At 45.6% G+C, this 23097-nt stretch overlaps 2 protein-coding genes across 6 annotated transcripts in view; one reads left to right on the top strand and one right to left on the bottom strand.

The window, feature by feature from the left end:
* SPTAN1 (spectrin alpha, non-erythrocytic 1) overlaps positions 1-12248 on the top strand; it is a 53352-nt gene extending 41104 nt beyond the window's left edge. For 3 of the 4 annotated variants that reach the window (XM_072883361.1, XM_072883363.1, XM_072883359.1), the window contains 16 exons: positions 343-463; positions 621-742; positions 1264-1396; positions 1846-1944; positions 2220-2379; positions 3199-3275; positions 3437-3646; positions 3914-4210; positions 4698-4810; positions 5668-5685; positions 8888-8942; positions 9448-9644; positions 10039-10092; positions 10584-10730; positions 11061-11208; positions 11918-12248. In XM_072883361.1, the coding sequence (XP_072739462.1) occupies positions 343-463; positions 621-742; positions 1264-1396; positions 1846-1944; positions 2220-2379; positions 3199-3275; positions 3437-3646; positions 3914-4210; positions 4698-4810; positions 5668-5685; positions 8888-8942; positions 9448-9644; positions 10039-10092; positions 10584-10730; positions 11061-11208; positions 11918-12043 (2077 nt within the window). In that variant the 3' untranslated portion in view covers positions 12044-12248. The remainder of the gene's footprint in view (positions 1-342; positions 464-620; positions 743-1263; positions 1397-1845; positions 1945-2219; positions 2380-3198; positions 3276-3436; positions 3647-3913; positions 4211-4697; positions 4811-5667; positions 5686-8887; positions 8943-9447; positions 9645-10038; positions 10093-10583; positions 10731-11060; positions 11209-11917) is intronic. The other variant, XM_072883360.1, reaches the window with a different exon arrangement.
* A 100-nt stretch (positions 12249-12348) lies between these two features.
* Positions 12349-20542, bottom strand: DYNC2I2 (dynein 2 intermediate chain 2). Of its 2 annotated transcripts, none has more exons than XM_072883364.1 (9): positions 20334-20542; positions 19307-19556; positions 18436-18545; positions 16537-16694; positions 15857-15966; positions 14919-15086; positions 14232-14464; positions 13251-13408; positions 12349-12656 (listed from the first exon to the last, which is right to left on the bottom strand). In XM_072883364.1, the coding sequence occupies exons 1-9, from the start codon at positions 20468-20470 to the stop codon at positions 12418-12420; spliced, it is 1563 nt and encodes a 520-aa protein (XP_072739465.1). In that variant the 5' UTR covers positions 20471-20542; the 3' UTR covers positions 12349-12417. The 2 variants fall into 2 exon arrangements, with proteins under 2 accessions (XP_072739465.1, XP_072739466.1); XM_072883365.1 differs by having other exon boundaries at positions 19307-19561; positions 20334-20507.
* Positions 20543-23097: the final 2555 nt, after the last annotated feature.

The following is a 23097-nucleotide window of genomic DNA, read 5'->3' as shown; positions in this document are numbered from 1 at the left end:
AAATAAAATTGGACAACAGCAGGTAAACTTTACAAAAAGTATCTATCTTCTTAGAAAGAAAACAGTACAGAGAAGCTCTACCCTTCAGAGAGAAATGATAGGCCCTCTGTCACCTTCTTTCTTTCCCCTACACATTACTCCTGAACGTGCTGCCAGGAGCTAGCTGCTGTGTGCTGATAACTCATGTAGACAATTTTTTACATCCAAGATTTTTATGCTATGAGGAGCACTTCCTTATTTGCAGTGGTTTGGGGTTTGGTGGTTTTGTTTTTTCTTTTGTCATGTTTGACCTATAGACGTAATTTTCAAATTTTATCTTTCTCTCTTCTCTCTTGAATTTAGAGAGAAGAAGCTGTTGGTTAGCTCAGAGGACTACGGCAGAGACCTAACCGGTGTGCAGAACCTTAGGAAAAAACACAAGCGCTTAGAAGCAGAATTAGCTGCCCATGAACCTGCTATCCAGGTAAAAGCCTCTCTCCTTGACAGATTTCTGTATATGCAGCATCTTTCTTGCTTGAGGCAAATATGAAAGCCAGTAATAGGTTTGCTGGAATCCAAATAGAATACATAAGAAGAGAGCAAGAGATGTTCCATTAATTGTGTGTTTCTCTGCTTTGCAGGGTGTTCTAGACACTGGTAAGAAGCTTTCAGATGATAACACAATTGGAAAGGAGGAGATACAGCAGCGACTGGCTCAGTTTGTGGATCACTGGAAAGAGTTAAAACAGTTGGCAGCTGCTAGGTGTGTGACACATGTTTTTGTAAAATTCAGTATTAACTAAAACAGTTACATGGACTCACAATGACCAGGTTTACTGAATTTCAGGGGTTTAGGGTGTCGGTCAGTAGTCAGTAATATGATGTAATAGCACATGTCACTGATGACAGACTCTTGGAGACTATTGAAAAGAGTTTTAGTGATAATGTTCCTCAGTAGAAACATGAGTCTTTTTTTGAGGTGTGCGGTGTTTAACCTTTCCTTGCACCAGTTGGAAACCATAGACTTGAAATTAACTGGCTTTAATCCACTACCAGGATTCATTTTAGTCCTTCAATAGCTGCAGGCTTTGTGGCCTCATGAATTTCTAGAGCTGTAGACACTGTAGTCTGCTGCTGGAGAAGTGAAGTGTGAATGGTTGTGTGTTTAGGATTCAGTCTCTGTATGTTCTTAAGTTTTCTGCTGCTGTAATTTGTTTTTACGTCTTAGATATAAGAGCCATAAAACAACACTGTGACTAATTTTACCTTGCTTTTCCCATACAGGGGTCAGCGTCTAGAGGAGTCTCTGGAGTACCAGCAGTTTGTAGCAAATGTTGAGGAAGAAGAAGCGTGGATCAATGAGAAAATGACATTGGTAGCCAGCGAGGATTATGGGGACACCCTTGCTGCTATCCAGGTATGGAGAAAGTTGTCAGGTCTTTGCTGCTCTTGTTGCATTATTGTTGGTCAGAGCTTAACGAACCTTTTCTTTTAACTGTCTTTCCAATTTAGAGGTTATTGTTGGTTCCTTCTGAAGGCCTACATTGTAAAAAAACATGAATTCATTTTATAAAAGCATCCCAAGTATGTTCATTCCTGTAGAAATGACTTGCAATTTGGTGTGTAGCTTTGCATCTCTTGACCTCTGATGGGCAGTCCTGGTTAATTCAAATGGCTGAAGTTATATTGGAAGACAGTATCAGTCTCCTTTTGTCCACAGAAAAACAGCAAGTTGCGCTAACCAGCTAAGATTAATAGTTTTTGCCAGAAAAAGTTTATGCTAGTTGATTTACAACAATAATTATTTTTTTTTTTAATAAGTGGTGATAAATTATTTTAAAAAGTGACCATGTCTTTTACTTGCAGGGCTTGCTGAAAAAGCACGAAGCATTCGAGACTGATTTTACTGTCCACAAAGACAGAGTGAATGATGTTTGTGCTAACGGAGAGGATCTCATTAAAAAGGTGAGCATAAATTAGTAAAGAAAAACCTTCAAAGGCTACCCGGGACATTTTCATGTCAAAGTAGACTTACTTTTCTCTGAGGACTGATTTATCATCTCTTTGAAAAGAGCTCTTACTCATTTTTTGCAGCTGAATAAGCTGTTGGTACTAACTGCTTTCAAAGCTATTTCTTGGACAAAATCTTTCAGTGGAAGTCCTTGCTGTGTCACCAACTTACTGGGTGCCTTGGAAGACCTAACATCATATGGCATGCACTTTTTTCTCCTGTCATGTAGAACAATCACCACGAGGAGAACATTACTGCCAAGATGAAGGGCCTCAGAGGCAAGGTGTCAGATCTGGAGAAAGCAGCAGCTCAGAGGAAAGCTAAATTGGATGAGAACTCTGCCTTCCTCCAGTTCAACTGGAAAGCAGATGTAGTGGAGTCATGGATAGGTATGTTCTGTATTGGGGCACAGTACCCTGTGTCATGGCTTAGCTTCAGTCGACAACCAAGCACCGCGCAGCCGCTTGCTCACCCTCCCTGTCCCCCCGGTGGGATGGGGGAGAGAATCTGAAGAGCGCAAGTAAGAAAACTTGTGGGCTGAGATAAGAACAGTTTAATAATTAAAATAAAATAATAAATTGTAATGAAAAGGAAAATAACAAGAGAAGGAGAGAGAGAGAGGAACAAAACCCAGGGAAAAACAAAAGAAAGCGATGCAACCGCTCACCACCCGCCAACCAATGCCCAGACGGTCCCCGAGCAGCGATTGCTGCCCCCTGGCCAACTCCCCCCAGTTTCTATACTGAGCATGACCCCATATGGTACGGAATAGCCCTTTGGCCAGTTTGGATCAACTGTCCTGGCTGTGCCCCCTCCCAGCTTCTTGTGCACCTGGCAGAGCATGGGAAGCTGGAAAGTCCTTGACTAGTATAAATATTACTTAGCAACAACTAAAACATCAGTGGGTTATCACTATTATTCTCATACTAAAATCCAAAACACAGCACTGTACCAGCTACTAGGAAGAAAATTAACTCTGTCCCAGCCGAAACCAGGACACCCTGTCACAAAGAAAACTGAAATGCTCTTTAATTTCAAAAGATGTCAAACACCTTCTTGCTTGCTGTGTTAGGTCTGCAAGCAGACCTAAACCCAAAGTAATCAGCAGTGCTGTACCCGATTTATGCTTTTGAGTAACCTGATTTGGAATAGAGGGAATGTTTGAGATAGACATTGACATTTTTACTAAATTTGTTTCATTTTTCCAGGTGAGAAGGAAAACAGTCTGAAGACAGATGATTATGGACGCGACCTCTCTTCTGTGCAAACGCTACTCACCAAACAGGTTAGTGCTAATGCTGCTTCCACCCCGTAAGTGATGGAGAGAACAAGTGAATGCTTCTGCAATACGCAGGGATCTGGTATTTATGTTTGAAATATGTGCAGGATATCAGAATGGTTAAATGAAAATACAGTCTAAAATATTTCTTCTTTTTAATGCTTCAGGAAACTTTTGATGCTGGACTTCAAGCTTTCCAGCAGGAGGGAATTGCAAACATCACTGCTCTGAAAGACCAGCTACTAGCAGCCAAACATATCCAATCAAAGGCCATCGAGGCTCGGCATGCTTCCTTGATGAAACGCTGGAATCAGCTACTTGCTAATTCTGCTGCCAGGAAAAAGAAACTCTTGGAGGCTCAGGAGCATTTCAGAAAGGTAAGTGGCCAAACCCTGGGGCTACAAAAATCTAATTGTTCTCTTTGAAAAAAAACATTCAACTTCCAAATTCTGCAGCTTTTTCAGTTGCAGCTAATGATTATGGAGATCCTGGAGACTTGTCGTAAGAGTTTTTTAGATGTTTGCAAAAAATAAGTAATAAAGGCAAACTGTCATTGATGCATGTTAATTCCAGATCAGCTCACCTAGAATATTTGCATTACTGCATAACTGAATGGAACAATTGGATTGTTTTCTCTTTTCAAGGTTGAGGATCTGTTCCTGACATTTGCAAAGAAGGCGTCTGCCTTCAACAGTTGGTTTGAGAATGCTGAAGAGGACCTGACAGATCCTGTGCGCTGCAACTCTCTGGAAGAAATCAAAGCACTGCGAGAAGCTCATGATGCTTTCCGTTCTTCACTTAGTTCTGCCCAAGCTGACTTCAACCAGCTGGCAGAGCTTGATCGCCAGATCAAGAGCTTCCGTGTAGCCTCCAACCCATATACTTGGTTTACTATGGAGGCTCTTGAAGAAACCTGGAGGAATCTGCAGAAAATTATCAAGGCAAGTCAGAGAGAGAGGGAGAGAGACTCTTTTCATACTTTACAACCTTTCAAGTCTTCCCTGGAAGTCTTCCTCCAAAATAATCAGTACAAGAGTTTGTCTCTATACTACAGATGGAAATATCTCAAAATTTGGGAGCAAAGAAAAAATTCTATTAGCTATAAACTTGTTTTCATGGTCTTCCATTTTGGTCTTTCAAAAGACAAAGCACATGTCCCTCGCTTCCTAACTATAAAATGTTTCATGTCCACGCTATGCAGTAAAGTAGCTGCTGGTTCAATTCCACTTCTCAAGACTTCAGTAGGAATGTTCTGTGTTGTCATCCTAGATGATTTTGTCTAGATATCCAGGACACTCCTTGAGCCCTCGGTCTTGTTTTGAGCTTCAGAACTGTGCTGGTATGCAGCTCTTAGTTTTTGGTTTTTATTGCAGGATGAGGACAATCACATTATTTCTCTGTTTGAAATTATTGTTGTTCATTTCTCAGGAACGTGAATTAGAGTTGCAGAAGGAACAGCGAAGGCAGGAAGAAAATGACAAATTGCGCCAGGAATTTGCTCAGCATGCTAATGCTTTCCATCAGTGGATTCAGGAGACCAGGTATAGTTTGTCTTTCCAGGAGCTGCCCTTAGAGTATCCCTCAGCTGATATTTGTATCCATCCTACATCTCTTTGGTCTGTCTAAGTTGTAAATGTCTCCTGCTGAAAAACAGCTATTCAGGACTTGTTCGTTTCCTGCAGTTGGGATTTGAGGGAGGCCCTGTTAGCCCCAGGGAAGAGAAAAGCCCTGAAACACCAGACTTCAAAAATGTTTCTGCTTCTGAATTCATTTTCCTGCAGTAATTCCAGTTATCCAGGACCTCACTCTTCTCCAGTTGTTCCTGAACTAGTCTGCAGTACAGCTGGGGGGTGGGGAACAAACAGCTAGGAGCAGACTTGTGTGAAGTGCCCGTGGCGTTTCTGTTAATGCTCCTTTTGGGTTGAATAGTATATTAGAAATCTCACTAGAATTTCAATAGAGAAGGAAGCTGTGAAAAAAGCTTAAGACTACTTTGTAATCACTTACCCCGGGGTGCTGTCTAATAATATCCTTGCCTAGGGAGAGGGAGTAAAGGTTTAACAACTGCGTTAGAAATAAAAAATCTCAAGGTCGAGAATTGCAGTGAACTGAAGAGCACATTTCTAGAAAACAGGGTAACAGTGCTCAGACAGTGCTGTTAGCCAATTCTGATGCACTCGGGTTGTGGTTCAGAGGAGGTGAGTTCTGTTTTCATGTAATCCTGTGATTCTTTGTCTCTGTGTGTTTACAGATAGTTCTGTATGTGTCTTCATGAAATAATGAAATATAAATACGATTTTTAACTTTTTGATGTTTGCTTCCCACCCAAATCTCTGTCCCTCTCTTACTGTCTTGTCTCTGTCCTGCTGCCTGATGTTTGGATCTTCACATTCTACAGGACTTACCTGCTAGATGGGTTAGTATTGAATTTTATATCTTTAAAAATTTGGTGATGTGTTCTGCTCTGTCTGTGTGTTTTCTTCTGTCATTACATTGCTTGTGAAAGCTGCGCTGAAACCCCTTTTATTTGAAAAGAGCAATCTGTGGCTGAGGTGCACAGACACAGGAAACAAGATTTTGGAGTGATTAAGTATAAACGAGTAGAAACAACAATTTCCTAGTCAAAAGCAGAAGAAATTATTAATGGGTAGCTACTGGCATACCATGGAAGTCTTAACTTTTGTTCTTGCTTTCTCTGAGGGCTTGCACAAGAAAAGGCTCTTAGTCTGATGAGATACATGAGAACAGAGAATAGTCTGCCTTTGGAAAACAGCTGACATTCTTAGTTTTCCAGCATTCAGAGACTTGCTTAGTGAAATAAACTTTTCCATTATAACTGTTCTCAGAACAATTAAAGTATTGACCATTTTTGGTAAGGAGGAGGGAATATTCCTATGAAGAGGCTTTACTGAAATTGTTTATCTTAGAACTCTGTAGTATGCAAATATGAACTGCCCATTTTTTAATCTGCTGCATAACCATGCCCCACAAAGATTATATCCTTGACAGGAGAAAACAAAACCTTCCAACATGAACCCACAAACTTGCCTGGGTTTGCAGCAGTTTGATACCTGCAGTTTTAAGGCCACTTTGTGTCTGTGGGAGTAGTTCCTGATGAGGATGCGTGCTGGTCATTTGTCAAGAAGTGGAAAGGAAATAGTAAGATCTTTAAATGTCTTCAGACTGCCAAACCCTCTGAGAGTGTCTGTCCATTTAAATTTCTTCAGTATTAAAAATCTGCAGCATGGTGGAAGCTTTGTAATAAGACATAATGTAAAATGATAACAAATAGTGTCTGGGCCTGGTGCAGAGGCCTGTGTGTCAGCCCTGTGTAAAGTCCTGGAGAGGAGGCAGGGGCCTTTCTCATAAAGAGAGAAGGCTTTTCATAATAAAAGGGTGGAATCTTTGCAGATAACCATGCTTCTTATTTGCTCTGTAATGATCACAGTGTCTTGTGTTCTGCTGTTTCTGCCAGATAAAAAGAATTTGCCCCATTTTCATTGTACAGTTTAATGGAACCGAGCGGATTTTCCTGGAACGGATGCTGAATTCTCTGCTCCTTTATAAAGTAGTGGTGTAGATTAGTTCTGGTATCCAAGAATGAGCGAACAGAAAGGAGCCATTTACTAAAAGACATAGGGTCAGAGTTCGAGATCACCATGCCAAGTTCTTTTGTTGAACAAACTACCAGAAGGCTGCTGATATGCCAGGCAGAGTTTATCCTTAATTCTGTGTGAATAGAGGAAAAACACAGATTTAGCTCAGAGAGGCATTGGCTGTGCTTAGCCTTCCTTGGCAAGAGGGCAGGCAGAGCTTCAGAGAAGTTTCGAGATAAGAGTTGCCACGCGTACACCTTGCTTTTCAGTGTGCCGTAGCTGCTTGTGTGTGCCCGGTGCTGCCTGGAGGAGGCTTTCTTTGGGGAGGGGGAGGAAGAAGAATTTGGAGTTTAGGAAGAAGAATGCCTTTAAAGAATTTGTAGATGAGTTAACAGCAAGACTTCAATTTGTCTGTTAGTGAGACCCACTTTTTTGTGACTTACACGAAAATAATAAGAGATTATTTTTGTGTATGTGCAACCAGCATTTGAATAATTTTCTTTCATTAAGTACTTGCTTGTGTTTGCTGCAAGGTGGCGCTGGCTTGGAGTGTGGCTCCACTGCAGTTGGCTGTGTTTGGGTGTGTTCTTTCCTCTGTTCTTTCTTTCTTCCTTTTTGGAATTTACTTGGTTTCTTTTCTTTGACTAGCATAGCATATCGTCGTGTCATTCGTGTCTATCAGTATGAAGTTGGGGATGATCTATCTGGAAGGTTTTTTCCTCTTATTTTCTTACCTCACTTTGGTTTTCAAATGCACTCTTTAATTCCAAGGCTCGCTTTCCTTCCAACTAACTTTCACGGCTTAGAGATGCTTGGAGGTTTGTTTCCTTGTTGACTCTTTCCTTTCCACGGTTGGTTCCCAGCTTCCTGCTCAGGGTTCTGGGTGTGCGCTTCATCTCTTTTAGACGTGCATTGAATCTGAGCCTTAACCCTGTGGTGAGAAACACCCAGATGTTTGGTGCATTTTCATTGCTACAGAGTGATTCAGCACTTGAAATCCCCTTCTCAAGAAGCTCAAAAGCATGTAGGAGGATAGATTTCAGTGGGGATGAAAACCTGGTTTTAGTGACTTAAATACCAGTGACTTAAGCCTTAGGAACTTAAATACCTCAGAGTGAAAGGTGAGGACAGCCCACCTGCACAGCGCCCAGACTTGCTGTCCCTGCACAGGTCGTTCACTATGAACTCTCACCATACATGTTGGAAGGACAGAGATTCTTAAACACTGCTGCTTAAACGTTGCTTAGGATCTTGGGGAGAAAAGCAGCATCCAGAGACTTTCCGTAGCTAGTCTGTATGAAGTAGATCTTGGAGACCATCACCACAGTGGTGCTCTGTATATGCTGGTGCGGGGGCTGCAGTGTGCCTAGAAGCTCAGTGTGGAAATCAGACTGAGGGGAATGGCTGTGCCTCAGCTTCTCTGGGCACAGGATGGGAGCAGTGGGGTAGGAACGGCAACTATCCACCAACCACTGCTGTGTAGGACAGGTCTATAGGTTTCTGCAGTGATTATGCCATATTAAGATTACTTTTAAACCAAACCAGTAGTTTTCAAGGTCTTTTTTCCCCCATTTTATCCCCATGTCACACATCTCTCTAGAGCTCCTGTACCTTACTGGCAAATACAGCCCATCTCCAGTGAATCACCTGTAGTTCGTGTGTGCGTGTGCGTGCTGGGCACGGTGGAGTGGGGTGGGACTGCACTAAGTTTCTAATTTCGTTAGGTCCAGTAAAGGGGGCGCTTTGGATCTGGCATGAAGTGTGGCTGCTGATCGTGTTGCCTTTCAAATGGGGCTAGAAATTAACTATATAAAGAAATAAGAATCAAACCAGATGTACACGTGTCAGTCTGAAATAGGATGAGTCAAAACAAACGAAACACAAAAACAGTGTTTAAATATCTACAGGAGAATAATACTGCTGTAAGGATTTTTTAATTTCACGGAAGGACTGTTAATTTCAAGCCCCACCTGCCATTTTTTATGGGATAAGTGCTCTTTCTCACTGTGATTCTGTGTTTAGGTCTTGTATGGTGGAGGAATCGGGAACACTGGAATCACAGTTGGAAGCTACTAAAGTAAGCAATGCTCACCTATTGCTAAAACACCTTTCCCAACTGATGACTTGGGAACACAGGGTGGGAATGGAAATGCATGTAATTATATGGCAAAATCTTAATTGATTTTACACATTTTGAGTACTGAAGAGACCTTTGGGATTATCTATTTACGTATCTGATGCCTACTTATATCACAAGCCATTAAACAACACTGATGTAGTTTTCCTTGTTCTTTTTTTCTAATTGAGCGGGGTAGGGCAGAGAGGATACAGTATTTTCAGCACGTTTCCTAGTAAGAAGGGGGGTTTTTCTCACGAACTGGTTTGCATGCCCTGTTGGTTTCCAGTAGGGTGCAGGAAGAGGAACATTGTTTTGAATACTGTTTTACAAATCCCAGTACGTGTATATATTATCCTAGCAGAAGAAGAGTATAACCCTTCCTCCCCTGCCAGCCCATGTTCTGACTTTTTAAGGGGCTTTTTTTGTGCTCCTTAATTTTCTCCTCTTCACTCCTTCCTAACAGCGCAAGCACCAGGAGATCCGAGCTATGAGGAGCCAGCTGAAGAAGATTGAGGACCTTGGAGCAGCCATGGAAGAGGCGCTCATCTTGGACAACAAATACACAGAACACAGCACCGTGGGGCTGGCACAGCAGTGGGACCAGCTTGACCAGCTGGGGATGAGAATGCAGCACAATCTGGAACAGCAGATTCAAGCTCGGTATTGCCTATCCCCCGTGCAGTGTAGTGTGTCTGACTTGGGGGGATCAAAGACAGGAGACACATCTGCCCGTGCCTGAAAACAGACCTTGCATGGTCTGTGCTAACGAGTCTCTCCTGTGCTCTGACTAACGGGTGCAGTGAGCTTGTAAATCCCCACCACCTCCTGGCTCTCTTCAGAGGGATGGACTTGGCAGTTTTGGAAATAGTTCCTCTTGGCCCTTAGCAGTGATGAGATCTTAGAGGAATTGATTTATTCTGTTGAGCTGTGGCAATGTAATGTATTGTTTGCTCATTTGTCCTCACCTGATGCAGACGCTGGCTTGGGGCAGGTGGGCTCCAGCAGATTTCTGCAGTTTAGGAACTGTTCACTAGCTTTGCTTCTTCCTTTTCAGAAACACCACTGGAGTCACCGAGGAGGCTCTGAAGGAGTTCAGCATGATGTTCAAGTGAGTCGCAGGGAAAGCATGCCAGAGGAACGCTTGTGAGATATTTCTGGCATGTGGATGGCTCCTGTTCACAGGATTCTCTGACCAATCTGTTTGTAGCTCCGTTATTGTCTGCCCAACGTTGTGCTGAGCTGCTCTGATCTCTGCCAGATGGCAAGAGCCTCCAGAGACACCCGCTGCTGGCTGGGTGCAGCCACAGCCGGGCGAGAGCCTCTCCCGAGCACACTTGCTTGTGTGCACAGTGGTGTAGGAACTGGGAGTGCCAGTGAATTCCAGCTGGGAACGTAGCCATTTTCTGGATGCTTTTCGAGCAAAGTAAAGAGTTTGTGCTTGCTTTTTATGTATGTTAGGTAGAACTATTTATTGATTCAAGCTCACTTGTCCAGAATAGTGGGCTAGTTATAATCTGATCTAGCTTTCAGCCAACTTTATTGCTTTCAGTACGCAACAACTGACACTTAAAAACGTGGGCTTTGTTTTTATGTTTTTAGGCACTTTGACAAGGACAAATCTGGACGACTTAATCACCAGGAGTTTAAGTCTTGCTTGCGCTCTCTTGGCTACGACCTGCCTATGGTTGAGGAAGGAGAGCCAGACCCAGAGTTTGAGTCTATTCTTGACACTGTAGATCCCAATAGGTACGTGGGTTGGACCTTTCTATATTGCAAAATACTGTAGCAGTATCCTTTGGGGAGTTGGCTGGACGGTCTCTCACAGGCTGAGAGCTGTGCTTGCTTGTATTGTGGAGAGGCTGTGGTTGTTTTCACAACAGGTCATGTAAAAGAGTCTTTATGAAGGTAAGGCTGACACTCATGATGAAGAAACTCACTTTAGAAAATGATCTGGTGTTGAGAGTCTCCTGCGTTAAGACTTTCACTCCTCCCAGAAAAGTTAAGCCCCTCTCAGGAGATGTGCTGTGCTCTGGGTATTAACAGACGGCAGTGTTCATACCCTGTCTTTCACTGCAGGGATGGACACGTCTCGCTGCAGGAGTATATGGCGTTTATGATCAGCAGGGAAACAGAGAATGTGAAATCCAGCGAGGAGATTGAGAGCGCTTTCCGCGCCCTCAGCTCGGAGGGGAAGCCCTACGTGACCAAGGAGGAGCTCTACCAAGTGAGTACTGGTTGTGGCCCACCAGGGAGGAACAGATGGAGGCATTTTGTTTATAGACTGTTAACAAAGAGCAGCACTAGTTGCTTGGAGGTTCAGTTGAGTCAGTTCTGAACCTGCAGAGGCGTCCTCTGCAGCAAACACAGAAATTATGGTAACAGCCCTTCCCAGTTGCTTTCTTGGCTCTATAGAGGAAGAAGAAAAGCTTTAACTGCCAAAAGAGCTACTCAGGTTGAGTAAAACAAGAGCTACTCAAAGGCCTGGGAAGGGGGAGCGGTCACTCTATCTGTCCTCAGAAACTCATGCTTTCCTTTAATCATTTGGGAGACGTTTCTCCCGACAGCGATTCAAAGGGGAAACTTAAGCCTAAGCTTAGAGAGTATGAACATCTCCTCCCTCTCACAGCCCTGCCACGGCAGCAAGTTTTTCCTGTCTGAATCCCACCAGCTGGCAGAGCAATAAAGAGGTTGTACTGCTTCCTCGTATCAGTTACCTGTTCTGTCTTCTCTTTGGTGGGAAGACTCGGGTCAGACCTTCCAACCCTTAACCAAATAGTGCAAACAGCCAGAGCATTTCCATGTTGGGTGTAGTTCTGCTGCTCTGGCTTCTGCTCCGAGCTGTGTGCCCTGGGGAATGGGAGGGCTGCTTGGAAATGCCCCATCCGCAGCCCCAAAGTACCCATCTCCACCTCTGCGCTGCCTTTGTCTTTCAGAACCTGACCCGGGAACAAGCGGATTACTGCATTTCTCACATGAAGCCCTACATGGACGGCAAGGGCAGAGAACTTCCTTCTGCCTACGACTACATAGAATTTACACGTTCACTCTTTGTGAATTGATCTAAAACACTAGTACCGAAAGATGCAAAGAACATGCTCACGTTTGCCGACTATAGCTCTGCATGTCTCTCTCTCTCTCTCTTTGTGCTCTACAATAATCAATGTTACTTGATGATGTAACCTTAAACTGCTTAGCTTAAAACTCGTAGGGAAAACAAACATATTGCAGTGTGCTTCAATAAAAGTTACTGGTCGAACCACCTCATCTTGTGTTTAATGGTCAAACGCAAATTTAACTAACTGTTATGCGTATGGCACTCCTGTTGACTTGGTTACGTGTGTTTTACAGGTCAGCGCTGTGGAAGAGGTGAGTGGGCAACTTTTCCTGGAGTCAGAGTAGTAACAAGCTTCACGCAGCTGCTTGTGTTGCTGCCTTAGTCTGTGATCTCGCTTGCCAGCTGCTCCAGATGATTCATTTCCCTGGGTCCCTGCTCAGTGAAGTCAGAACTCAGCTGCCAGACTTTGACTGTTCCAGTAGCATCCCCTGCTGCCAAGAGCTGAGTTTGCTTGATGTTAAATTCTAAACAGTACACAGGGCATTCACCTGTGGCCTGCTTTATGGAGATGGCAGGCTTCTGCGCGCTCTTCTCAAAGTCAAACAGGTGCACATCTCCTGTAAAGCAGAAACATTTATTGCAGCTTTATGGCAACCGACTTCGTATTTACCAGCAGATGAGTATCTGCTTAGTCTGGGACTCGAGGTTTTATTTTTAGCCTGTTTCCCCATCCCTCTGATGGTGTCTAGGCTGTGACAGGTAGCTGGCATCACTGCAAGACAGTGCAGATTGATTCTGCTGTTTTGACCTGAACCCAGCTTGCCAGATTCTGTGAAATCTCTATTCCTTAACTCAATAATGTTTGGGCAATTTTCTAGGGAAAAATGTATTGTTTTAAACCATTAGCTCTAAAGTAAACATCAAACCCAAGAAAACTGGAAGTAAGCTTTATCCACGGTAATCTTGCCATGTTACAGCCCTAAGAATGGCTGTGGCAACAGAAGTAAAGGTATCATCAAAAGTGAAAAACAACTGTGACTGAAGTTGTTGTGCTAGTTAGAAAGGACTCTGTTACACTAATTGCACAGCACAGAGAATGGTTGTTGCTCTCTGCTTGTGGGAAATGCTGATCAGTACAACTGACTTGTACTAATTACTACTCGGCACAATGTTACTTTTCTGTCTGAGAATAGGCGCCTGCAGTTACTTGCCTTCCCCAGACGCAGCTGCAAAGACCAGTGGTCGAACTGGAGACCAGCGTACACAGAAGAGGTATTTCTTTGATAACTGAAGAGAAATAAGGGGTTGTGTCTGCAACATGGAGTGCAAGTGAACTTGTCCATCAGTCCCACAGCTCAGAAAGAGGTTCCTGGGGGAGGAAGCAAGCAAGAAACAACTTTTTTGGCTTTATTGCTAAAGATACAGAACACAAATCAGTCAAGGAGCATAATCATGGACAATATTACTGCTTTGCAAAGGTCTGACTGCATTTCCTAAAGTCTGCAGTTTCCAAGCTGTACCTGGATATGGTCTGTAGAGACACAGCTTTGTTACTGCCCTCAATTAAGTTTGATGAGGGCTTGTGTTGGCCACCGAGTATTGATGGTGGGTCGTGGGCCAGAGATGCCCAAGAACTGCTGGTCTGGAGACAGGTGTTGGTAGAGTTGTGTTTGTCTCATGCAAGTTAAATGCAAACCTGGGCTGTCAGCGTGTTTTGTAGAAACATGGCTTGGGGCCTCTTCCATGGATGGTGGGTAAATGCAGGTAGAGATGTGAGCTTCTAATTTAAATTCAGACAGCTCCTACTAAGATTTCTGATGGGCTGATCACTTGAGCACTGATAAATAAATGACTTTTTCAGCTCCTCCCCTTGTCTTTAAATTGCTCTTTAATATTAACGTCTAGGATGACCTAAGGAAGGTGCTAGTGTTCTGTGCTGGCCTGAGTACAAATGCGATTTTGTGTTACTCGTGTTGTGCCCACACGCAGCACATTCGAGTGGGCACTTCACCAGCGCCAGTGGACATTGTTTCTCCTACGGCAGGAAGTTACTTGATCAAGTTCTCAATGCCAGCTGACCCTTTTTTGGAACTTGTATACGCACCCTAGGGCCTACTTAAAAAATACAGGTGCGGAGCCAGGCAGTAATTTGTGTCCAACGTGCAGCACCCGTGTTAATTCACAGCACTTGCCTGTGGAAGGGTGAGCAGCTCACGGAGTACACCGGCCCACCGTGTGGGGAGAAGGCGAGCTCTGCTGGTGCCCTGAGGGGAACAGAACTGCCTGTCTGATGGAGAGCCAGCGCCTCTGCTGCAGTGGAGCACTTCAGGGAATAGCCGCCTTCCACACCAACAACGAACACGCAGGGATCGAAGTGTGAAAAAGAGAGCGAGGTCACACCCACGGCTGCCTCTCCCCAGGCGAACTGGGAGAAAAAGAGACAAAGCTGTTGTGAGAGCTGGGGGCTTCAGTGAAACGCACGTGTGGTTAGAGCACCATGAACCAGCCTGCCAGGGACCCAGCGAGCTGTTCACTGCGCAGCTTGCCCCCACTAAGATGTTTGTAGCACTGCTCAGCCTTTAACCTCTGCAGTGTCCTCCTACAAGGGGATTCATGTTAATTACCATTATTAAAAGCAAGCTCTCTTCTCCATCCCAGCAGCTTCTCTTTAGAGCATGGCAAAACTTTGGCTGTTGCCAGTCTTCCAAGCAGTGATTTCAGTATGGGAAAGGAGATGGGGATGAAGGGTTTAGTGCATGTGTTCACAGGGGAAGGGGCTTTTCCTGGGCCTTCCCTTTTGAAGGGTGAGCTCTGCCACATGGGCTCCACAGTTCAGAGTGGTTTTGTCAAGTCAGCCCTCTTTGAAAGGCTGAACTCACCTTCTTCAGCTGAGTGCTGCGAGGGATCTGCTGAGCCACCATGGCGAATCCTTCGACCAAGGCCAGGCGACCATCTCGCTCCTCCCTCCACACCAGGATCTTTCCGTCCGTCGACACGCTCAACAGCCGGGCGTGGTTTCTGTGCTTGGCGTCAGGTAACCAGTTAACCTGTTCCGAATGCCATGAGCTCATGACAAGGGGGACAGTCAGGACCGCCAAGCCCATGCTCAGCAGCCTGCAGTCCCCTGACCCGCCAAGACAACATGGGAGCAGAGCCAGGCAGCAGCCAGTGATCTTGGTACCAAACCAGCTTCTGCTGGGAGCTGGCACACAGCTGTAGATGCTAGGAGAGAAATGCATTTAGGTGTTCAGGGCTGAATTCTGTATTGCAGTTTCTATGGTTCACCTGCCATCACTTTTGAGACATAGTATTTATAGCACTTTCACCCAGCTATAAACAGCAGCATTTTCCTGACTTTCAGATGAGAAAACACACAGATTGCCCAGAGTCACAGTACCCCAGAAGGACAAAAACCACAAGGAAGCCAGACCGCGTGACAAGTTATGACCCTTCGTGTAGCTTTAAGCTTCCAACTAAGGATGAGCGATGCTTTGCTGCTTACGTTTTTAAACCACTGCAAGTATTGTTGGCTGCAGCAATAAACGGTTACAGCATGGGAACTGGCCTACTCTTCATTTATCCTGAGTGGAGAGAAGTTATTTTTACTTGCAAGTGTCCAGTTCAGGAAATGCCTGTTCAGTAGCTAGATTTGGGGGAAAAAAAGCCAACCAAGAGAACATAACCACAGAAATGCAGCAGCCTGTCCAAGAGCTTCAGGTAAAGCACCAGTAAGGTGAATACAAACTGAAAGCATGAAACAGAGCAGTGGCCACTCTCACCTCCCCGAGCTGTGTCTACTGGAGATGTTCCCTGTTACCTGATAGACGGGATCGGTGTGCGTGTCATCTGTCATCCCCGTCCTCCACATCACAGGGTCTTCTGTTCTGCTGGTATCCCACACCACCAGCTCCCCACTGAACAGGCCACCTGAAAGGACAAAGATACCAATAAAACATCTAAGGGCTAACAGCACATAAACACGAGTAATGCAAGAGGCAGTTTGCACTGTTATTGCACCAGAACTGGGGATAACTTTTCTTATCGCCAGTGAGTGTGACCAGCGTTCTGGGAAGAGCAGTCCTCAGCAGAAAGGGTGACAAATGCACAAATGAAGCTCTGGTGGAAACAGGACCGCCAGCTTCAGAGGACTGGCAGGTATATACGGGGCACAGCCAGCTCTGGTGTAAGAGAACGTAGCTCTACCGTACGCTCTTCCCACTTACACCCAGGGCTGAATTTCCTTCTATCATCTCTCTCTCAGGAGATGATACAAAGGCAGATGTCACTGAAATAGCAAGTCCAAGTTCCCAGTCCAGAAGCAACAGTGCACCTATCAACATTGGCAAGCATTAGTTCCTCAGCTTGAGGAGCTGCAACACCATTACTTCTGCAAGAAATCTTAGGCTGAGCTGAGAGGGAGGAAAAAAAAATTATGCAAGCTGAAGGAAATAAGGGTGCATTTCAGATAGATAGGATCTACAGTTAAGAGCAACCTACCAGCTATCAGTGCAGGCTGGGAGGGGTGGAAAGCCAGGCACATGACAGAACTGGGAACGTCCACCACTAGGTCAGGGCGCTGTGGATTCAACCCTCTTCTGTCCAGATTCCAGGTACAGACATAGGATTTTTCTGTGCTCCAGTCCCCACCGTCCAACCTGAAGAAGACAAAGCTACATCTTGCCTCGTCTGTTCCGCAGAGAATCCCAGTCTAGCAGAGCTTGGGTATGCCCGACTTGTCATTTAAACATGCCGCTTCATGGCTTGAAGGAAAACTGAAGTGAAGGGATCATGAGGTGATGAAACTTCTCTGCAAGCTAGTATATATAGTATGTGTCTGTACATACAGAACAGAGTGCCTGCAAGTAAATCTCAGATTCGGTTCACTATTCCAAGATCTACTAATCACTCAAATAATGGGAACAATCTAAAGGGCATATACAGAAAGTTGCTGTGAGTATTTGGGGATGAAAAATCCACGGAGACCAAATTGCTGCTGATTTGCAACCGGCCAAGTTGCAAGCCACGTTTCCTCTAAACAACCACTCAAAGATCCAGGGTCTGAGAATACGCGGCGAGGAAGTATCTGGCCTGGAGGACTGATAGGAGCTGAAAAGACTTACCGAGTCTTGCTTGGCCTGAGATAAGCAGCATGATTTGAAGCCCAGGTGCCTCCACAGGAACACAGAACATTCTTCACAGCCACCAAATGGTGTTGATGACCCTACACAAATCATGCTGCACACCCCAGCTCTAGAGATTTCAGTCCAGTCCTATGCCCATCATACTTGTTTGCCACAAGTAGCTCACGAATTATTACTCTGGGACGCTAAAAGACACCTGCCACTCTACTTCCTTTGTTATTTCTATCCATTTCATTCATCACGAGCTTACCATGCTGACCAATGTGATGTCCTGTCTTGCTACAAGGAGATGATATGGAGGACAGAGATCTACAGAAGAGCCAGTGGCCAGGACAGGAAGCAATTATTTTGAGCCTGACTTCTACTGCCTTTATTTGATGCTCTTAATTCTTCTATTGGAAGAGATACGATCAAATAAAAGGAGAAATTTTTCATCCAATGGGTACTTGATCTGTGAAACTCCTTATTAAAGGATGTTGTAGATGCTAAAAGGTTACACAGACTCACAGAGACTGTGTAAGTTCATGGAAGGGAATTCTACCGACATAACCACAGACGCAGAAACCACATTCTAATCTGAAAACAGCTGTAGACTGGGAGAGCAGAAGGGGCAAGTAACATACAGGTTTGCCCTGTTTTACTCTTCCCTATGCATTCACTCATGGATCCCCTTTTTGCTGGGGCTTTTAATCTAAGGAAACAGTCGTGGAAGGAAAAAGGAGTAAGGGCAGCAGTAGGGCACAGAAAGGAGAGGCTGCTATAGACATTGATCGGATTAAATGGAAGATTTGTCCAGCCCTCAATTCAGAAATTCTTAAATGTTTGTTAGCACATGTCCGTGGCACCAAGCGCACACGTGAATGGGTGCCAGGTTCATCTGGGGTGCTAAGAGACCACATTAAAACAACACGATCTTCAATGAAGATAAGCGCTTATTTCCAAACCTCACCCACATATATTTGCAAGCGCATCTGCTCTTTACATTTTCTTTCCAAACAGAATCTATCTAGAAACAAATCAGTAAGAGTACATGTATCCATTTTTGGGGCAGGGGGGAAGGTAGAAGAAATAAAAGCCGTCATTTAAGACTGCCCTGAGACTTTTCTTTTCTCTGAATATGAATTATTTAACTTGCATAAAGTGTATATATATGTCTAGTTTATTACTGCAGAGGAAGTGAACATATCTAAAACTCAGGTCAGCCTGAGAAGTCACATCAACCTCAGCTGCGCTCTCAATCCATTCAGATACTCACCGGCCATATGAACATGCAACGACAGATCCGGTTGCATTCCATGAGACGCTGGTAACCTGTAGGTTTTGATCCTGAGCCTCTGGGTATGACAGCGTATGCAAACACAACACCTGGAAGAGATCAAATTCAAGCACTGAAGCAATAATCTCCCAACACAGAGAAATGAGATCTGTGCAAGCCCCTGCATATGATCGTATGGTTACAGCACAGGCTTCCCCTCTGTCCAAGTAGCACACAGATATACATGAAAAAGTTGTTGAATTCCTATAGGGGAAAAAAGAAACAAAGCACGTGACCCTACCAAACCAACTGTCGCTTCATAATTACCTCTCACAGGCGGCACACTCCAGGGGCTGCACGACAACTCTGGAAGGCTGTGCCGTAAGGATTTACGACAGCCCCCCAGGTGTGAGTCTAGCCCTCGCTAAGCTGCACAAGCAATGGTCTGAAAATGACTGTACCAGCATGTACCGACTGATACAAATTGCTTCCACTCTTGAGCACTGTACACTAAACAAATATAATCTAAATAGGAAGAGCTGCCGAATCACTGACTGCAACTGTTCCTAGATAACTGCTAGTCTGGCATGCTCTGAAGGGGCTACTGGAAGCTGAAGATAAGCCTACACCAACTGCAGGCTTCCTTCTCACAAAGCTGCTGTAACACAGTCACTAGCAGGAAGAACAGTTTTACCCAGCAAGGCCAGGCTGCAAGCAAGGGAGAAAGCTGGAGAAAACAACAGCTAATAATTTCTAATTAGTAGAATCTGGAAGGAACAATCACAACAGTAAGAAACAGAACTAACGAGTTAGAGCCACTGCAACCAGCTCTGCCTAGATAACGACAAGGATCTGAATTATGTCAACTTACTGTTTCATTCTGATCTCTCCAGTTCACTTCAAAGCCATCAAAGGCACGGCTTTTCCAGTTTTTATTTAGCTCTTTGATAACAGCATCTGCCACTCTCTGAAGGAATGATAGAAGGCTAGTGTAATCTACTTGGACTTCTTGCTGGAAGTCTTGGACAGCATCTTTACTTTGATCTGTCTGCACACCAGCATCTCGGCTAGTATGAGATTGTACTGCGGTTTCGGCTGTTGAAATTTTCCCAGTCTGGCAGCTTTTCTAGTAAAAGAAGACAGACACTCTATAATCCAAACAGGAAAAAAAAAAAAAAAAAGAGTGCTGCACAAAACATTCAAAACATCTTCCCCTTTTTGGCATTTCATAGAGACATTCAAGCACATTTGCACACCTCTGTTTCATGGTTAAAAGCAGGGCGCCTCTGTAACTGTCTGGGTGTCAGTGATGTATTTGTGACCTTCATACGATCTGACACGAGACAGAGATGCTCGAATGCCAGGCAAATTCAGGCCACGCACCCCACAGCACGGAATGGGGAGGATGAGAGAACGCAAAAAGGCAGCGAGCCTCCAGAGGAAAGAGCAAACACCGAGCACGATGACAAGCGCAGTACTACCAGCTCTCAAACGACTAGCTTTGTGGCGGCTGCACGTGTGGTTCTTTGCCAGTTTGTATAAAGGGCCTGAATTAGTAAAGTGCTGCAAAGCGGCAGCGCCAGCAGGCAGACACCGGCACCTCGGGCCCACCCGCCGCCGGCTCTGCCCCGGGGACCGGGCACCGGCCGGATGCAAACTCCCTGCAGGGAAGGTCTCCGTCCCGGGCCGAGCCGGAGCAGCGGCACCTGCGGGGGGTTCACCGACGGGCACGGAGGGGACGAGTCGGGGCCCGGCCACCCCTTCAGCGGGACCAGACGCGAGGGAAGGAGCAGGCCGCCGCGGCTCTGACAGCCGCCTCCGGCCCAGCCGGCCCGGCCCGGCTCCTGCCGGCGGTGTAAGAGCGCGGAGCGAGGCCGGGGCCGCCCGGGATCTCTCACCGCCTCACAGCGCGCGCTCCGGGCGCTCCTCCACAGCGACTCCACGTCGGCACCGGGCACGGTCCCGTCCGCGAACATGGCGGCGAGCGGGGGTCGCGGACCAACGAGCTCCCACTGCCCGCTCCGCGGGTTCCCATGGAAACGGGCGAGGCGCTGCAGGATGACGTCACCCTGAGCGACAGGGCCGCCGGCTTGGCGGTAAACTGATCCGGGCGGGCGCCATGTTGGGGAAGGGCACGGAGGGTCTGTGCTGGGCGGGCGGCGGCTCCATGTGGGAGAGGGATGTGGGCTGGCCCCGGTACCGGCGGGTGCCTCGGCCGGAACCTTCGTTGATGCCATAGGGCCGGCGGGGTCTTCTCCTTCCCTTTCGGCCGCTCCACCCATACCGGCCCAAGGGGCACAAGTGGCAGCACAGGCGGGAGGGCGCAGTGGCTGCCAGGAGTTAAGATGGCGCCGAGCGCGGGGCGGGGGGGGGGGGAGGCTGCGGCGGGAGCCGCGGGGCGGAGGGGTGGGCTGGGCCGGGCCGGGCCGCGTTGTGAGGGAAACGATGTTTGAGGAGAAATGTGGCATTCGGCGACGGGCAGCGCAAAAATCTCGCAGCGCTCAGCGGCACAAGTTGCGTTCCCTGTGGGGGACCCTGTCGCGGGGTGCCACTGAGAGATGCCTTGGTGCAGCTGGAAACAGACCTGGGGCTCCGCTCCGGAGCCCTCAACCCTCCGGAGGAGGAACTGTTAGTAATGCTAGAAACATGGTTTGAAGTATGCCGCTTTGGTTAGCGTATACGGCGTGTGCTTGGCGAGGAAATGGGGTGGGAGAGTCAACTTCAAACGAGCGCGTAAAGCCTGGTGTGTATTTTGACTTCCTTGCTTGTTACGTTCATTGGTTTTGATGAGGGAATTATGGTAATTTGTACTGTGGGTGAATTACTATTTAACCTCATTCCGAGCTCGCCGCACGCCAGCTGGGTTGCCGGAGCTGGGCAGCTCTCCCCTGGGAGCCATGAGCACCGAGAGCTGTAGTTAACCCGGTACAACGGCTGCCCGTCGGTGCGGGTACAGCTGGGTAACAGTCGTGCTGCTTGTGTCTGCAGAAACATTTCCTGGTGTCACAGCTTCCTTAAGTAATTATTCCTAACAGGTATGACTGTGCTTACAGGTTTTTTTCTAATTGTAAACTCCATTGGAACAACTTAGTGATGAACGCACAGGCTAAATTTAGCCCTGGCATAAGCAGGCACAGATGCACTAACTTCAGCGGAGTTATTCCTGCTGTTGCTGGGAAGGAGTTTGGCCTGTATGTAAAAATCAAGATTACAGGATACAGAGTAGGCGCTCGTGAGAACGGACGGCGCGCTGCTTTAGCACATGTGAATCCATTTATGTCAGAGCCGAGCACAATGGTTCTTCTGAATAATTTAAAGTACTTTACAAATAATAGTGAAATAAGATTCCCTGAAACTCATTATAAAGAACTATTATAGTCATTTTACGGATAGTGAAACTGAAGAAGAAAGAGGTGAAATGGCACCTCCTTCAAAAGCAAGGAAAAAAAGTCCCAATGGAACCGAAGCCTCCAGATTTCAAATCCTGTACTGTGTACCTGCTGCGGTTCCTCCCCTGGTTTCTGTGGACCTTCATGATACTCCACAGTACAGCTAAGAACATAAATGCATTCTTGGGTTGGACTGATGGTGCTTTTAGCCCTGTAGTCTCTCTCTGATTAGCACAGGTGTTAATCTGAATTTCCAGACTTCAAGTTCGGAGTCTCCTGCAGTGGGAGATACCTGGTACCGGTGGAAGCTCTAACAGTGGCAGCAGGAGACTGCTTTTTAGTGACGGGATGCGAGTCTGACCACTTTCTGCAGTCCGCTTCTCTTACAGGCACGTCCCTGGCACCTCTCTTTTGGTCACTGCCATGTGGCAGCGAATAATGGACTAGATGGACTGTTGGCTTGACCAAGAAGGGTATTTTTTTTTTATGTCCTTTTTTGTGGTATGGCTTATTTTTTATCAGGTCAAATGTCAGGACATGAATTACAACACTTAATGACAAAGTATACTCTGCTGTCCTTTTCTACCAATTTTAATGCAAGTGAAACATCTCAAAAGCCACAGCTCTAGAACTCTTCTTCAGATTTTCAACCAGGTGTCTGTAGCTGTGGGTTTGAGACTACTTCACCATCTTTATCTCTCATCCAGCTTTCTGTTTCCACCTTGTTTTAAACACCCATTTACAAAGCAGCTTTAAAAGCCATAAAAGTATTGGAAACAATGTACTGGTTTTGTCACAGCAGGTTTCCAGTCCCTTCTCTGGAGAAAATACTTGGTGTTCTGCCTCAGTGTATTCATTCAAGAACTAGACTGCTAGATGATAAAACAGTGCTTTGCTGCTATTATTGGTGAAACCCTTGTACAGCACTTACTCAGAAATGCTGATTTTTAAAAGTGATCAGCTGGAAGATGCAAAACAGTGACAAGATAATCTGTCCCTTAATGAGTGAAATAAATATATTTTCTATTCAAATTCAACAACCCTATTACAAGTACCTAAAGCAAGCATTGTTGGATGAGTTTTTCTACTGCAAATAGTTAAATGCAGGAAGTAGGGGGATTTTTTTATCTCAATTTACTTTACGCTGAATAACTGATACTAAATATTTGAACTCAATAGCAGAAAGGTTTTTTAAGAGTTTCTTAATGTTTAAGATTTACCATCTATAAATAGATCTTCTTAAGTCATCACTAAATTATCTTTAATTGGTATG

This window comes from Ciconia boyciana, chromosome 18, assembly GCF_034638445.1.
Source record: "Ciconia boyciana chromosome 18, ASM3463844v1, whole genome shotgun sequence".
Classification (NCBI taxonomy): Eukaryota; Metazoa; Chordata; class Aves; order Ciconiiformes; family Ciconiidae; genus Ciconia; species Ciconia boyciana.
The sequence above is the reverse complement of the archived record's forward strand: the minus strand, read 5'-3'. Positions and strand labels throughout refer to the sequence as shown.

Bases quoted from the DNA above. Each gene is read 5' to 3' on its own strand.
- DYNC2I2 (XM_072883364.1), bottom strand. From the start codon at position 20,470: ATGGGAACCCGCGGAGCGGGCAGTGGGAGCTCGTTGGTCCGCGACCCC. The intron at 19,557-20,333 runs GTGAGAGATCCC...TTACTAGAAAAG, and splicing joins GGAGCGCGCGCTGTGAGGCG to CTGCCAGACTGGGAAAATTT. The intron at 16,695-18,435 runs GTGAGTATCTGA...TGTCTTCTTCAG, and splicing joins GTTGCATGTTCATATGGCCG to GTTGGACGGTGGGGACTGGA.